This window comes from Sardina pilchardus, chromosome 23, assembly GCF_963854185.1.
Source record: "Sardina pilchardus chromosome 23, fSarPil1.1, whole genome shotgun sequence".
Classification (NCBI taxonomy): domain Eukaryota; kingdom Metazoa; phylum Chordata; class Actinopteri; order Clupeiformes; family Clupeidae; genus Sardina; species Sardina pilchardus.
This window is the reverse complement of record NC_085016.1, coordinates 22,145,330-22,162,482: the sequence shown is the minus strand read 5'-3', so window position 1 is coordinate 22,162,482 and position 17,153 is coordinate 22,145,330. Positions and strand designations below refer to the sequence as shown.

The following is a 17,153-nucleotide window of genomic DNA, read 5'->3' as shown; positions in this document are numbered from 1 at the left end:
CAAATTCATCCACACCAAACTCTCTCTTACGGACCTTGTGTTGTGCACTGGTGCACAGTCACGTTGGACTCTTGGTTGATGCTGAAGCATTCAGAGTTCCTTTCACTGGAACTAAGGGGCCAAGCCAAGCTATTCTAACATGACTGTGCAGCAAGTGTGGTATAACAGATGCCAGTTTGATTAGCTGTACGTGTGGAACGTTGGTAAACCTCACTCCCCGATGCCTCAAGAGCGCTGCTGGCATGAAAGCTAGTAGCCTGGGCTTTAAGCTGGATTGTTAGTACGCTCGACTCCCGATCCGTGGTGCTGCTGTTTCGCGGGTTCGTGTCTGGGCGTGCAGGGCTGAACCGCAGTGGTTCAACACAACGCAGGTTACAGTAGCACGAGATCTCTTTCTCTGTCTGTGGCACCTTCGCATAGTCAAGCCCCTGTGATGCCACTCTCGGCATATTGCACTCACAACACAAAACATGCAGTGTATTTTTTAGAGGACCAAAGAAAGGACTTGCCATCCTTGGCCAACATTTTGTGTAAGGTTCAATACCATTATCAGGCCCCATGTGTCGTCTAAATGCAACACTGTTTGAGAAGTTAGTTGTGCTTAAAGGCATCAACTGAGGAGACACCACTAGCTTACACAAGGACAGCACAAAGACTTGAGTTCACAAGCTTATATCGCAACACTTAGGTTTGCAATTTTCCTTTCTTTTTTCTGTTTTACAGTATTAATGTGACAACTTACTTTTTTTACATTGATAGAGAGGTTGTACACTGTGATGAAACTCACCATATCTAATCTGTTGACTGATTATGGAAGGAGTCTCTTGCTTTCAGCTGTTTTTCCAGAGAGTGTACAAGTGAAGGGAAAGACGAAAAAGGCCTTTAGAAAGAGGTATTTTGTAGTATTTTGAAAATACTAAAATACAGTATTTTATTTTGATAAATGTTTTGGCTGCTGTATTGTGTAGCTTATTTTGATATATTTTTTAGGTGGGTATTTGTTATTTTATTTGGAAATACATTTTGATGTATTTGTGCCCATCCCTCTGTGTGTGTGTGTGTGTGTGTGTGTGTGTGTGTGTGTGTGTGTGTGTGTGTGTGTGTGCGCGCGCGCTAGGGTGCATCAAGTGCATCTCTCAAAAACTCTTCTGTGGATAATATTAGGCTATGCCATTTGATGAATAAAAACTAAATATGAAGTTTGGTGAAGATTGATAATGATCTAGCGGTGGTGCCACATTGCACCTTAATTTTGACAATATCTGACAGGCTATTTTATGGCCTTTTTTGGTTAGCCTATTTTCCAATAATCGTCTTTACACTATTTAAACGTAATAAAGTAAATTAATGACATCTAGCTTCTGTTTACAAAAAAAAAAAAACATAACAGCTGCATGTATTTTGAATGTCTAACATTTACATTTGTTGGTGAACATTGTACATTTTCCCTAGCACAGAATATGAAACATATGAGAAAGGAAACTTGTCAGCGCACCAGTTGAACCATTTGGAGCATTTTGGCCAAAAATAAATCCTTCTGGAATCTTTTTTGAGTGGGTGTTCCATACTACATTTATACTTGCAACACCCTCTGTTGAAGACACATCTGTTAACCTGTTCTGGTCAGAACTTGTGGAGATGTGGGCCGGCTCACTGGATATCAAGGTTCAGAGAATTCTGAATTTGAGAATGAAAAAACACTCGTGGTGAAATGTGCTTGTGGCTATTTACAAACACTAGATGGCAATAAAGAGTCAAGCAGGCACTTACAAAAGAATGACACTTGCCATGGTATCAAAACAGCTGCTTGCCTTGAAATACTTGGGGATTAAATATGCAATTTTTTAAAAAAAATTTTTAAGATAAGGTGAAAATGTTGTGGCAAAGCATCTGAACGTAATATAGCCTACAAACTGACAAAAATTCAGAAGGCTTTATGGATCAGCATTAAGAATCTGCTCACTAAGTGAATGCAAATACGTATGTGAATAATGTACTTTCTTTTGCAGTGCAAAAAAAAAAGAATATTGCATAATATGTGCATTATGTGCAGTGCATCAAGTTTTTTTATGTACTGCATGTGTTTATTTCATCTTACACTGATTGACAAAGTTGGTTAATTGTAGACTACATGTGCTCAGCTATGACCAGAGGTGGGCAAAGTACACAATTCCTTTTACCTGAGTATACTTTACATACTCCTGATCGAATGTTACTCCAATATGCGAAATTTGCTACAAGTAACTAAAAGAGTACTTGCTTTTGAAAAATACTACTGTATTCAAAAGTACAAGTATTTTTTATGTGTTGTAATGTAATGTTTATATATGTAATGTCAATAATAGGGTGTCACTGATATACGGTGAGATGAAATTGACATCCCCTTTGGTTGGTCAGTGGGACTGGGTCATGGACCTTCAGTTCATTACTCCCAACATCAAAAAGACTGTTCTTACATTTGAACTGATATCACAATTTTACTACTGTTAAAACACCTCAGATACAATAATGCACATGCATTCACAAATCTATTTATATTTTCACCGCCAATTACAGTACAAAACACGATAGCTCAATTCTGAGTATTTTATTGAACCCTTCTGTGTTACGGTCAAATTTGACCAATTTACTGACTATCATAAGGCTCCAAGAAGAATGTTAACACAGGGCATCTGAACACACAAAATAAACGTGTGTCATTTTTTAAAAGTGAAAAGAATAAGAAATTGATTTTTGAGAAAATGGTCATAAAATTGAGTCCATGCACATACTTTGATAGGATTATTTGATCAGATGGACTGTGTGTGCGTCTGTACATTCACACACACACACACACACACACACACACACACACACACACACACACAAATACCCAACTTGAACCTTTCCCCAATGGTATCTTCCCCTTTCTGACTAGCATGAACTCTCAGGTCAATGAGGCCTGCAAGCCATATGACAAAGTTCAAAACTGGTAGAACTTCTAACATTAAAGGTCTAACATTAAATGATAATATATGTGTAACTATAACAAGTTATAATGCAGTGATTATTTTTGGCAAAAAAAAGAGCTCTTCGTAACTGATCGCTTTTTTATTATGGTACATTCTCATGATTCCCCAACAGTAACGAGAAAGGTAACAGAATGATGGTTAAAGAGACAGTGGACAGCTTGAAGTTGAGGTTTATCACAGCTTCTAAACTACAATACTTTGAAGTCAAAAGGCAAAAGACACTGGTTAGTCATATCACTGTTGATGCCCACAGGTATATTTTTGGTGCCCGTAGGGCTTGGCCATGAATTGCATGGATCTTCAATTGGGAATTATGGAGTCGCATCAGATTAGAACCCAGATTACAATGATGAGCAAAACAACCATTACAATGAAAAACAAAGCAAACAGCAAAGATATCAATCTGCTTTGTGAACATTTTGGGACATCAACACAGTTGATCAGCATACCAGTGTGTGCATGTGTAGGTGTGTGTGTTTCATTTTGGCGTAGGAAATCTGCAGCATTTCTGATGGACTGTTCATTACTTAGGCAAATGAGTATTCCATCACCTTCGTTGACCAGCAGGTCTGCTGTAATCATGTGTCTGTGTTCCATGAACCTCTGGGTGTTTGGTACCACGTAGTCTTTATCAAATGTGTGATGAAGCACCACAAGAACTCCAGGCTTTGCAGCTTAAGGATAAAAGACATTTACTATCACAATTCAAACAGAAGAAAAGATACTTATTTGTGAATGGGCCTATAGGCTTTTCTATTAGATTAGAAAAGCCTACCTACAGACCTACTGTAAAACAGTTGAAAATACATCTCAAGTGGAAAAAAGAGGGTGCATAGCCAGGATGATCAACTTACTAGGAATCTCTCGAAGTGCAGCCTCGACATCTGTTCCAACTCGAGAAACAATGGTACAGAGGGCCACCATGACATCACATCCTGATAGATCTCTGGCTTCAGTCACCTTCACTTTACTCTGGAGGAGGATCTTGATCTCATTGAGGTAATTGTTTGCAAATCCGTTGCTGATGAAATACACCCGAACCATCTTATCAGACAGGAGGAGAACACAGAATTACAACAATGCTGTAAGTCTGCATTGTGGGCATTTGCCCAGGGCTTCATACTACTGCAACTGGCCAGAAAAGCCTCCCAAAATAACAGGATACAGACACTGATTAACAATGCAAGGGACCTTCCCTGTCATTCAAGTAGACTTGGGCATAACCTACACGGCTAATTCAACCTTAAATGACAGTGAAAACATTGCAATCACTGTAATCATGTGACAACCTGAAAGTATTATGAGGCTATCCGTCCGTCCGTCTGTCTTATAGCCCTTATACAAAAATCCCATAAAATCCCATATGATTTCAATCAAATTTGGGAAATAAATAGGATCCTATAGGATTGACAATCCTATAGGATTCCAATCATATTTTGAAAATTTGGACACTCCTGATTGTTGCTATTGGAATTTCCTATAGGCTAGGGGTTTTTTTTTATAACGGAGCTAAGCCATTACACTGAGCAAAATCACACAAACAGATCCATGCAACTGCTCATGATGACACTCAGTTATACCTTGCCTAGTTCACCAAAATTCAAAATACTGACACACCCTTACCTTCTACAGCTTTATACGGCTTCAGATATAGGTCTATCGAAAAAGAATAGCCTAACAAGTCCTTTTGCTCAGACGGAGTGTCTCAGAAAACAGAGTTAATTCTGCTTTCAGTTTCACGTTGATATGATCTCCGCTGATCTTTCAAGGAAACTGAAAGTATGCTGAAAATCTAGGCTATTCCAGATTGTAAACAAATTAACCCATTCACCACACGTTCTCAATAAAAGGGTGTCACTGACATGAGGGGCATTCACACCAAGAACGATAATTAGGGTAACTAAGGGTAACGATAAAAGCGTCCACACTGTCCAACAAAAGTCTCTCCTCGAGTTATGATGGCTGAAATGTGTTGGGTTCTGATGTGATGGGGGTGTTAGTTTTTTTTTTTTTTTTTCGTTCTCAAAATCGGGCTGAAAGTGATCCCCAATATTCATGCTGTTGTTACAGTTTGTGTGGATGTCGTCATTTCATATTTCATATGAATGTGAGCGATATTTAGGCCTAGTTGAACACCGCTCTTAACGTCGTCAGTCACAAGCTCAATCTTTTAAGAAATCCAAAATTGTCGGCAGATTAGGTAGTTTACCCAGTCAAGTGAACGGCCCTACATAGCCTACTGAAATTGAACAGACGTCCCCATTTCAAATAGCCTATAGGCTATTTATATTTTCACAGCAGATTACAAAACAGGATAGCTCAATGGTGAGTATTTTATTACTTTTATTAGGCTACTATTTTATCAAATGAGCAATTTATAATGTTTTTGTTGTTGTTGTTTTAATCTCCGAAATATTGGTCATTTATTCTGTCATATAAGGCTCCAAGACTTTGTTAACACAGGGCACCTGAACATGCAAAACAAATCTTGATCATTTTCTTTTTGGGTTTTTTATTTACAGTAACTTTTAAAGCCATTAGAGATGAATGGGTGAGAAAATGGTCAGTCCAGGCAAATATTGATCAGATGGACTATGTGTGTGTCTCTGTACAGTACATGTAGGCTGCACAACACACACACACACACACACACACACACACACACACACACATCCCTCTTCAATCCCAGCCCCACTTGAACCTTTCCTTGACAGTATCTTCCCCTTTCTGACTTGTATGAACTCTATGAGGCCTGCAAGCCATAAATAGCAAATGGGAGTTCAATCCCATAGAATGAATCACACGTAACTTCAGTTGATGATTGATGATGATATATACTTTATTGTCCCAAAGAGACATTGGTCTTGGCCTCTTTGGGAATAGGTAGAGTTATCGGTTTAGAACAGTGACAAGCAATGCCGAGCAAAACACAAATTGCAATGAAAAACAAAAAGAACAAAAAACATAACCATTTTTTTGGTGAACATTTTGAGGCCTGTTTAGTGACATCAGCACGGTGGATCAGCATAGGCCTAGGCGTGTGTGTTTCATTTTGACGCAGGACATCTGCAGCCTTTTTGATGGACTGTTCATTCCTTGAGCAAATGAGTATTCCATCACCTTCGTTGAACAGCAGGTCTGCCGTAATCATTTGTCTGTGTTCCACGAACCTCTGGGTGTTTGGTACCACGTAGTCTGAATCGAAAGTGTGATGAAGCACCACAAGAACTCCAGGCTTTGCAGCTTAGGGATAAAAGACATTTACTATCACAATTCAAACAGAACAAAATACACTTACACTATATTGCCAAAAGCATTTTTACACCTGCCTTGACTCACATATGAACTTAAGTCACATCTCATTCTTAATCCATAGCATTTAATATGATGTCAGTCCACCCTTTGCAGCTATAAAAGCTTCAACTCTTCTGGGGAGGTTTGCCACAGGGTTTAGGAGTGTGTTTATGGGAATTTTTGACCATTCTTTCAGAAGCGCATTTGTCAGGTCATACACTGATATTGGACAAAGATACTGGCTCTCAGTCTCCGCTCTGATTCATTCTAAAGGTGTTCTATTGGGTTAAGGTCAGGACCCTGTGCAGGCCAGTCAAATTCATCCACACCAAACTCTTTCATCCATGTCTTTATGGGTCTTGCTTTGTGCACTGGTGCACAGCATGTTGGAACAGGAAGGGGCCATCCCCAAATTGTTCCCACAAAGTTGGTAGCATGGAATTGTCCAAAATATCTTGGTTAACGCTGAAGCATTCAGAGTTCCTTTCGCTGGAACTAAGGGAACAAGCCCAGCTCGAAGATGGCTCCTTCTTTTTCCAACATGGCTGTGCACCAGTGCACAAAACAAGAGCGGAGACTGAGAGCCAGTCTCCTCGTCCAACATCAGTGTGTGACCTCCCAAATGAAGCCTATAGACTTACTGTAAAACAGTTGAAAATCAAGTGGAAAAAAGAGGGTATGTGGGAGAGGCCAGATGTTTTGTACATAGCCAGGATGATCAACTTACTTGGAGGAATCTCTCGAAGTGCAGCCTCGACATCAGTTCCAACTCGAGAAACGATGACACAGAGGGCCACCATGACATCACATCCTGATAGATCTCTGGCTTCAGTCACCTTCACTTTACTCTGGAGGAGGATCTTGATCTCATTGAGGTAATTGTTTGCAAATCCATTGCCAATGAAATACACCCGAACCATCTTATCAGACAGGAGAACACAGAACAATCATACCGTAAGTCTGCACTGTGAACATTTGCCCAGGGCTTCATACAGATAGGACCACCACTTGTTCAACCTGCCTCCTCTCAATGCATCTATCAAAGCCTCTCAAAACAGCAGGATACCGACACCAATTAACTACACTGTAAAAAATTTGAAGTCTGAGCTGTCCAATTTATCAAACCATATTGCGTTACAATTACATGAAACCGTAGTTTTGAATGAAACACATCCTTATTGTGTTCACTAGTCATTCCAATTGAGTAATCCACTTCATCTAATTGAATCAAGTAAGGTAAGCACATACACAGCTACTGAAATTAAACAAGAAATTAAACAAACTAATGCGCCAGGAATGTTATTGGTTTATTATTAACCTTTGTCCCCGGATGTGTTTCGGGTGTTCTGTATCTCTGCCTCCCTGTGCAGTAAACCAGCACGTTAACTAAATCCCTGGCGTTTGTGATTCTTTGACATCCTTTTCCTAAACTGGCGATGTTTTTCTTTCAAACACAATATTAGTATGTTGAACTGACAGACCATATGGCTTTTCTATTAGATTAGAGGTGAATTTGTAGCCTATAGACTTACAGTACTTGTAAAACAGTTGAAAATACATCTCAAGTGGAAAAAAGAGGGTATATGAGAGAAGGCCTACAGCTTTTTGTGCATAGCCATAGGCTATCACCATACTAAGCTCAATCTTTTAAGATCGATCATTAGTCTGGGGAGTCTGCGCTTTATTTCTACTGCACAAGAGGTGTGATCAATAGGCATAGGTCAAATGACTCCGTACACTTGGATAGTCCTTCAATCAATCAGACCAATAATCCGGGTGCCCCTGGTGGATAAGCCAGTTTGTGATTGAGGAAGCAAGAGAGAGAGGTGTGCAGGTTCCAGCCTGAGCTGCAGGGTGAAATCCAAATCACCGGCAGATCAGCGTATACATGATAAAATCAAGTAATTCCAGCAACTGTTTTCAGTGCACGCAAGGGACCTGCCCTGTGTCATTCAAGCAGACATGGGCATAACATACACGGCTAATTCAAGCTTAAAATATGACAATGAAAACATATTGAAATCGTTGAAATCACTGAAATCGTGTAACCCTCCAACATAAAGATCAACCTGAAAGTTGATCTGTCTGTGTAGCCTATAAGCCAGGGTTACATACATTGAGCAAAAGAGCACAGATCCAATCAACTGGTCATGTCACTCAGGTAAACCTTACCTACTGTATATCACCTTGGAAAACTCAAAACACTGACACACCCTTACCTTCTACAGCTTCATACGGCTTCAGATATATAGCAAAATAATAACGTTTACTTCTTTTGGTCCGACGGGGTGTGCTACAGACAACAGACTAATTCTGCTTTCAGTTTTGCTTTTACCGCTGCTTATCTTTGAAGGAAACCGAAAGTATGCTGAAGACCTATTTCAGGTTGCAATCATTAACCCGTAGACCTCTGAAGTTGGCCTACAAAAAGGAACCAAAGCTGCTTTGCCTATAAGGAGGAACCAAAGCTGTCATCTTTGCCCATATAAGGAGTTAATTGAAGATAACTACCTATGGAAAGTTGCATTGTAAGTTAGCTCTGGAGTAGCAAAGATCAAAGTGTGCCGTCTTCACCAAATGAAGATCACAGTAAACACTCGAAGGCAGAGAACAAAACGGTGTAGCACAATACGTCTGCATTTCCAATTTCTTCGTCCCTGCAAGGGTTTAACAGGTGCAATAATTCAAAATCCCCATGTTATTTTCCCATACAAAAAATCCATACAAGATATCTCCTTATTTGGGCAAAGATGGTAGCCTTTTTGTAGACGAACTTCAGAGGTCTATTTTATCACCATGTTTGTCAATAAAAAGGGTGTCACCGATACACTAAAATGAGATTTACATCCACTTTGGTTGTTTACTGACTTTACCTGACCTTTAGTTAATTATATCCACAAATCTATTTATATTGTCATAGCTGATTACAGGGCAGGGTAGCTCAATTATGAGTACTATGCATGTTTAAATCACTAATGTGTGAAGATTTTTAGGAAAGTGGACATGATATCACAACTGCTAGGATAATTCTAAAAACTGTAACAAAGGGATTCATGAATGACTTGATATTGTTGCACTGTAAAAAAGTTAGCTGTCCAATTTATCAAACCATATTACAATTACATGCAACAGTCTAGTTTTGAATGAAACACTTCATTATGTTCAAACAGTCATTCCGATTGAGTAATGCACTTTTTCTAATTGAATCAATAAGGTAAGCGTATTGTGAGCGTACTTCTACAATGCAGAAGAGCTGAAGGCCCCTATCAGAGCAACCTGGGTTCTCATAACACCTGAGCAGTGCCACAGACTGTTCGAGTCCATGCCACGCTGCATTGCTGCAGTAATTCAGGTAAAAGGAGCCCCGACTAATTTTCTGAGATACTGAATTTGGGATTTTCATTAGTTGTCGGTAATAATCATCAAAATTGAAAGAAAAAAACATTTGAAATATATCAGTCTGTGTATAATGAATAATAATACACACGTTTCACTTTTTGAATGGGATTACTGACATAAATCAACTTTTTGATGATATTCTAATTACATGACCAGCACCTGTATATCTACCTTACTGATTCAGTGGTTGTTCACATTGATCTGACATGATTCTGCTGGAAGAATTTCTTGCTGTGGCGAAACAGGCCAGTTCAATATAATAACTTTATGTTTAAAAGAAAACAAGAGCTTGCTCAATTTTGATGTTTTGTGGTTTAGCAACTGAAACAAACCCTCTTAGATTTGGAAAATGGATAACTCAATTGGAAGGTGTATTTGAACACATTGTGTTTCATTATGTAAGTGTAATGCATTATGGTTTGATAAGTTGGACAAACACCTTTCCTTTTTATACAGTGTGCCTATGCGTAAAAAAACGTTTTAAATCTGACCATTGTTATGTAGGCTTTGAGAAGGCTGAGAGATACCGAGGGCAATGACCTTTTTCTGACAAACTGCTCAGGTAAAGCCAGTCTTTCTGCAGAGTTAATATTGACATTCCAGACTCTGTTTGATCACTGCTGAGCCCTCTGGAGATGTCTTGACCACATCAACAGAACATCAAAGAAGGAAGGAGCCCACCTGTTGACCCCAGTGAACTACCTTCCATTTATATCACTCCAATATCAAGAATGTTACCTTACTGAAAGGACTGAAATAGCACGTCTTATTTGCTCTTCTTATCTGTATGTGCACTTTTATGTGGGCTACATTTTGGAGGAGGACTTTAATACATAATCTGCCTTCCACTATTTCCATTGAAATACCACTAAATGCTGATACATTTCTTTTTTTTTAAAGTATATTTTTTGGGCTTTTTTTTTATGCCTTTAATGATAGAGACAGTAGAGAATCGACAGGAAGTGAATGGGAGAGAGAGCAGGGGTGGGATCCGGAAAGGACCACGGGGCGGGAATCGAACCCAGGTCGCCGGCGTACGGTGCAGGTGCCCCAGCCAGTTGCGCCACAGCTGGGGCCAAATGCTGATACATTTCTAAGGAAATGTTGTCCTTTGAGGTTCTTTTGCCCTGTAGTATGACTGATATGAGTAAACGGATTAAATCAACAATATTCTTCAATTCACCTAAAGATCCACCAGCTGCTCTAAATAGACAATGAAATAGTCAGAGTTTAAGTGTCCTTCAGGCTGACGGGAGATGGTGTTCATCCCATCTCATGTGGACTACACTGAATCAGACTCGTTTACTGATTAGTGCCAACCTGGCAATGCAGAGCAGATAGCCACTGACGCAGCCATGCACAACAGCGAAACACTGCAAAGTCATAACATTCCCACTTATCTCTAGACACATACAGTTATACACAGGGACAGCACGGGAACAGAATGAAATAACAGTCTTCTCATACGTGGATGAACACATAGCAGAAACATCAGGATATCAACTACTTATCAATATAACTCTCATTGGCCAATGTGTGGTTTACTCACTCTTAACATTCATAGTCACACACACTTGAATGCCTCCCCCTCATCCCACACACACACACACACACACACACACACACACACACACACACACACACACACACACACACACACACTTTCTCACACACACACACACACACACACACACACACACACACACACACACACACACACACACACACACACACACACACACACACACACACATACGCGTGCAGGTTTGATGGATTTTGCTATGGTTGTCAGCGTGTTGTCTTTGCATTGCTGGGTCACTGACCCCTCGTTGACAGCACCGGCCGACCGGACACTTACCCCTGCAGCATGCGACAGGCTGACCCTTCGGTCCTCCAATAACAGCACGTGGAGGAGAGAGTGAGAGAGAGAGAGAGAGTGAGGGAGAGTCCAGAGAGAGAGAGTGGACCTAAAGCATATACCCACAGCAGAAGTTCAAGCTCAGCTCTCTGTGGATGTGGATGCATCTCTCTCTCTCTCTTACTCTAACTCTGTCTCTCTCCATGTGAGGGTCTTGGGTATTGCCTATACAGTCAGTCGGGTGGATGCGTAGTGTGGCTGGCAGCAACACCAGTGAATCTGCTTCTGATTTTTCACAAGACGAATGCCAACCTTTTTTTATGGCAAAAACTGCCATAGTGTGTTGGATCTAGACTCTGTGGACAGACAGGTCCAAGACAGGGCACCTCAACTCAGGGTGGTTGTGTGGAGGAGTTTTCTTTTGCTTGTCCCCTGGAATAACTGACCCTGGGACAGAGCAGGCAAAGGCCTTGCAAGGATACTGCAGAACTTTCCTGAAAGCTTGACAGATACATCGACACAATGCCGGGGTCTGTAAGGTTACAAAGCATCAAGAAGTTTGGGCAGGAAAACAACGGCTATGATTTCACAGATGACGGTGAGTGGGATCACATTGTCAAACATGTTTTTCTGTTTGAGGTTAACAGCTCTTTTATAGTAGGAATCAGATACTTATATGAAACTGGCTGATAGAGAGTTTAGACACGGTGACATGAGTAACAGGTGAAATTGACCTTTTATCTGTCACTGGCAGGTAGAAGTTAATTTAATCTTCTGTTAGAGCAACGCTATGTAGAGTAATCCATTTGATCTGATAGGGTACTTTTATAATACATCCTGTTGAATCAGCAGTTGTCAATTGAATAACAGTAGCCTATTCATCTCTTTCTCTTTTTAGGCAAAAATGGAGATTACATGTGAGTAACATGCTAAATTCGCTATATTACTGAAATGTTATTAATGTCCTATTATGTTATGAAGTGTGATATTGAGCATGTGATATATTTCCAGGACAATGGGATCATCAAAAGACAAAGAGTAAGTTCGCCAGATGTAGGCTATTTATAAATGTATATTGACTGATTAATTAATTAATTAATAGAGAAGGCTGATCCTATTTATTAATCTTTTTCAGCTCTAAACAGACGAAAGACCAACCAGCCATCCGAGTCGGATTCTTTCAATTGGTAATTGCCCAGCAGTTTTAAACATAGATTTTCAGTCAAATGTACTCAGTTCATAAAATATAACCATTTTCAATGTGCAACTTTTTCATCCACAGTTTCGCTTTGCCAGCTGCCGCGAGATTATGATGATGATAGGGGGCAGTTTTTGCGCGATTCTGCATGGTTCAGCACAACCTCTGATGTTGCTGGTGTTTGGGATGCTAACAGACACGTTTATTGAGTATGATATGGAGCTACAAATATTAACGGACCCGGCTAAGGACTGTGTGAACAATACTATTCAGTATCGTAATCTCACCCATGAGGAGAACTTGGAGCTGAATATGACAACATCTTGCGGGTATGTCTAATCAGTGTGCGTGCGTGCGTGCAAGTTGTGTGAAGTGTGAGACCATCTTTCTGATCTGTATGCTCACCTTTGTTCACTTCCTGTGAACAATGGTGTCCTGAGTAGGCTAGGCTATGAGTAACATGTTCTATTTCATGAAATGGATGCTAATGACACAAACCTATGTATCCTCAGTATTTTGGACATCGAATATGAGATGACAATCTTTGCATATTACTATGTTGGCATCGGGGTCGCTGTATTCATTCTGGGATATTTTCAAGTAAGTGAAGGATCTTACGTCACTTCCACAGGGAAACCTCTGTAAATAGACTTTGTTGATGATTGTAATCTACAGATTCACCATAATTGCAGAGTTTAGACTCAATTGTGAATGTCAAATATTATTCTGTGCAAGATAATGTTATATTGTTTTTAAATAATATTTAATATAATATGAGATCATTTTTTCTTGGGGTTTATTTGCTTGATTTGATTTGATTTTTCCGTATACTGCATTCATGGTGGGAACAAATCATGGTTAATCTCAAAGCAAATGACTGGTGACAGGTGACAGTTGGACTTTATGACTTAATGAGATTAATTTAGCTCCGTGTTGTCCTTCCTCAGATCTCCCTGTGGGTGAATGCTGCAGCCCGTCAGATCCAGATCATCCGCATGATGTACTTCAGGAAGGTGATGAGGATGGAGATCGGCTGGTTCGACTGCACTTCTGTTGGGGAACTTAACACACGCATGTCTGAGTGAGGAAAAGAACGTACACACACACACACACACACACACACACACATACACACACACACACACACAGCCACACACACACACACACACACACACAGCAGGCACAGGCACATGAATACGGGGTCTCTCTCTCTCTCTCACACACACACACACACACACACACACACAGCCTCAGGCACATGCATATTGACTCTCTCTCTCACACACACACACACACACACACACACACAATGACACCGCAAATAACATTGCTTCCTTATGGGCACTACCCTCCTCTCCACTAGTGACATCAACAAGATCAATGACGCCATAGCGGACCAGGTGAGCATCTTCATCCAGCGCTTCACCACCTTTGTGTGCGGCTTCCTCATGGGCTTCGTCAAGGGCTGGAAACTCACCCTCGTCATCATCGCAGTCTCGCCACTCATTGGCGTGGGAGCTGCCCTCATGGCTCTGGTAAGACAGAGGAAGTGTGTGGTTGTGTCTGTCAGTGTGTGTTTGTGTGTGTGCCTGAGTGTGTGTGAGTGAGTGAGTGTGTGTGAGTGTGTGTCTGTGTGTGTGTGTGTGTGTGTGTGTGTGTGTGTGTGTGTGTGTGTGTGTGTGTGTGTGTGTGTGTGTGTGTGTGTGTGTGTAGTGTACGTGTCATACGTGTATATGTGTATATGTGTGTGTGCATGAGTAATTAAATGTAGTATATCAATCATTATGAATTGTTGAATGAAAAGTATGTATTATGCATGACGATGCATTGCCACATTGCATTGATACGAGCCCGCTCCACATTGGTTCAGTTTGTAGCCAAGCTGACCGGTCAGGAGCTGCAGGCCTACGCCAAGGCTGGAGCGGTGGCCGACGAGGTCCTGTCTGCCATCCGCACCGTGTCCGCCTTCGGTGGGGAGCTGAAGGAGGTTGAGAGGTAGGTGGAGAGATGGTGCTGTTGGCCTGGTGGAGCTCTGGTTACCCTGTCTGTCTGCCTGTTCCCTGCTCTCTCACGGTTGGCTCAGGGACAGGGGTACTCTCAAGTAAGAGAGAGAGTGTCCAAAGGAGATCCCACAGCCGAAAATGACCATGTAGAGATTTTGGGTCATTTTGCTTGTAACACTAGTGGAAAGCAAAGAAAGGCAACACACTTTGCACATTGAAGGCACACATTCAGAGACAGTAGATTTCCAAGATTTAGATTTTACAATACATACAAGGCTTCAGTAGCATCTGTTTTTTTTACTTTTTGTCCGTTTTGTTCTGTATTTGATGACATTTCTGTTATTCTATTCATTACTATGCATTTCCCTCTGCAATCCTTCTCCCCCTCTCTCTTCCTCTCTCTCTCTCTCTCTCTCTCTCTCTCTCTCTTTCTCTGTACAGGTATGACAAGAACCTGATCTCGGCACAGCGTTGGGGCATCAGGAAGGGCCTGATCATGGGCTTCTTCACCGGCTACATGTGGTTCATCATCTTCCTCTGTTACGCTCTGGCCTTCTGGTACGGATCCAGTCTGGTGGTGGACGCTGAGGAGTACAGCCCTGGAACTCTGCTGCAGGTCAGGCTGCCACAAGCTCACCATGGTTACCACAAGCTCACCATGGTTACCAAAAGCTCACCATGGTTACCGCAATCTCACCATTTCAACCGCAAGCTCGCCATACCTAGAGTACCACAGCTGACCATCTGTATTTTCATAATGGTTGTTATTGAATGATTTGTGGTGGTGTATTTGCAGGTATTTTTTGGTGTTTTGATTGCCGCACTGAATCTTGGCCAGGCGTCTCCATGCCTAGAGGCCTTTGCCTCCGGCAGAGGGGCAGCGACAATCATCTTTGAGACCATTGAACGGGTGAGAGGAGATCTCAATCAACTGCCTGATGCACTCTAGATTGCCCAGTCCATAAATGGATGATTTGAGTGAATGGAATGTGTGAGTGAGTTAATGAGTGCATGTGTGGAAATAAGTAAAGTAATTACATGAACTTCACAGATAATTCACTTACAATAACTGCTAACAAATAAACTATATATATATATATATATATATATATATATATATATATATATACAGTATATACTTTAAGAGCTTCTTAAATACCTGCAGGAGCCAGAGATTGACTGCCTGTCAGAGGGGGGCTACAAATTGGACAAGGTGAAAGGAGACATTGAGTTCCACAACGTGACCTTTCACTATCCTTCCAGACCAGAAGTCAAGGTACGCCCTAGTTTTAAAACCACACTTTCAAGTGTTTACAGTAAAGGGTTAGGGTATGATTGGAATACAGAAGTGTGACACTTGCCTAATCTGGTCTCTCCAGATTACTTCCTGTTGCTCAATTCCTTTAGCAAGCTGCTAACAGCACATAACTGGGTTTTAGCACCAGGAAACCTGATGAAATGTATACTTATACTTTATTGTGATTTACACAGCATATGCCATGAGTAAATATACAAGAATTGCTGAATGTGAGTAGTAATTAGGGCAATTGCAATAGTATGAACAAATGTGTACGTTGTTTTGTTTAAAAGTGTCAGAGAAATGGTAACTGTATGCATTAAATTAAAGCACTAACACACACAAACACACACACACACACACACACACACACACATGCACAGACAGACAGACAGACAGACAGACAGACAGACACACACACACACGGTAGTGCTCTAGTTTAATGTAACTGGCTGTGCTCTCAGATCCTGGACAAGCTGAGCCTGCCGGTGAAGTCCGGTGAGACCACTGCGTTCGTGGGGCCGAGTGGAGCCGGGAAGAGCACGGCGGTGCAGCTCATCCAGCGCTTCTACGACCCTAAAGAGGGCATGGTAACATCACAGCCTACCATTCCACCGCTCTCACATTCAGCTCTCCGTCCAGTCAGTCAAAGTGACGTGCCTGATACTTTATTTAGTCTTTATTTCTTACCCCACAAGTTAAGACAGACTTACAACATATTAGTCATTTCGCAGATTTGGTGATGTCTTAACACATGAATTAATATTAAAGTGTTTTTAATCCTTTGAGTCTGAGACTGCTGTATAGTGCACTTAATGCACTTAACAAAACTGAGCTGATATAAACTGACTCATGCAGTGTGAGTTTAGAGAGGGTCTTAAGGACATCTATAGTCAACACCCCTTTTTGGATGACAAGTGGAACCTTTCGTTGGGGACCAAAGTTACGTTAATCGTAGTAGTTTTGCCGGAATTTCGCAGTAGTAAGACCGGAATTACAACTAAATAGCATGTGGTGTTTAAGTACTCTTTTAAGCCACCAGCTAGGCAAATAAAATGTGACTTTAAAAATAAATAAATTAGTCAACAAAAAT

General features: G+C 41.0%; 1 protein-coding gene and 2 long non-coding RNA genes across 4 annotated transcripts in view; 1 reads left to right on the top strand and 2 right to left on the bottom strand.

Annotated features, from left to right (window-relative positions):
• Nucleotides 1–3,034: 3,034 nt before the first annotated feature.
• LOC134071406 (uncharacterized) lies at nucleotides 3,035–4,768 on the bottom strand. Its single transcript, XR_009937066.1, has 3 exons — nucleotides 4,635–4,768; nucleotides 3,866–4,055; nucleotides 3,035–3,685 (listed from the first exon to the last, which is right to left on the bottom strand). It is a non-coding gene; the product is annotated as an uncharacterized LOC134071406 (long non-coding RNA).
• A 1,076-nt stretch (nucleotides 4,769–5,844) lies between these two features.
• LOC134071322 (uncharacterized) lies at nucleotides 5,845–8,640 on the bottom strand. The gene is made up of 3 exons (XR_009937049.1): nucleotides 8,525–8,640; nucleotides 7,033–7,225; nucleotides 5,845–6,254 (listed from the first exon to the last, which is right to left on the bottom strand). It is a non-coding gene; the product is annotated as an uncharacterized LOC134071322 (long non-coding RNA).
• Nucleotides 8,641–11,685: 3,045 nt separating this feature from the next.
• abcb11b (ATP-binding cassette, sub-family B (MDR/TAP), member 11b) overlaps nucleotides 11,686–17,153 on the top strand; it is a 21,631-nt gene continuing 16,163 nt past the window's right edge. The window contains exons 1-13 of one of the 2 annotated variants that reach the window (XM_062528450.1): nucleotides 11,686–12,160; nucleotides 12,461–12,479; nucleotides 12,574–12,600; nucleotides 12,698–12,749; nucleotides 12,845–13,089; nucleotides 13,273–13,360; nucleotides 13,708–13,841; nucleotides 14,124–14,295; nucleotides 14,631–14,755; nucleotides 15,205–15,379; nucleotides 15,560–15,673; nucleotides 15,929–16,039; nucleotides 16,525–16,650. In XM_062528450.1, the coding sequence (XP_062384434.1) occupies nucleotides 12,085–12,160; nucleotides 12,461–12,479; nucleotides 12,574–12,600; nucleotides 12,698–12,749; nucleotides 12,845–13,089; nucleotides 13,273–13,360; nucleotides 13,708–13,841; nucleotides 14,124–14,295; nucleotides 14,631–14,755; nucleotides 15,205–15,379; nucleotides 15,560–15,673; nucleotides 15,929–16,039; nucleotides 16,525–16,650 (1,464 nt within the window). In that variant the 5' untranslated portion in view covers nucleotides 11,686–12,084. Of the gene's footprint in view, nucleotides 12,161–12,460; nucleotides 12,480–12,573; nucleotides 12,601–12,669; nucleotides 12,750–12,844; nucleotides 13,090–13,272; nucleotides 13,361–13,707; nucleotides 13,842–14,123; nucleotides 14,296–14,630; nucleotides 14,756–15,204; nucleotides 15,380–15,559; nucleotides 15,674–15,928; nucleotides 16,040–16,524; nucleotides 16,651–17,153 lie in introns of both variants that reach the window. The other variant, XM_062528451.1, reaches the window with a different exon arrangement.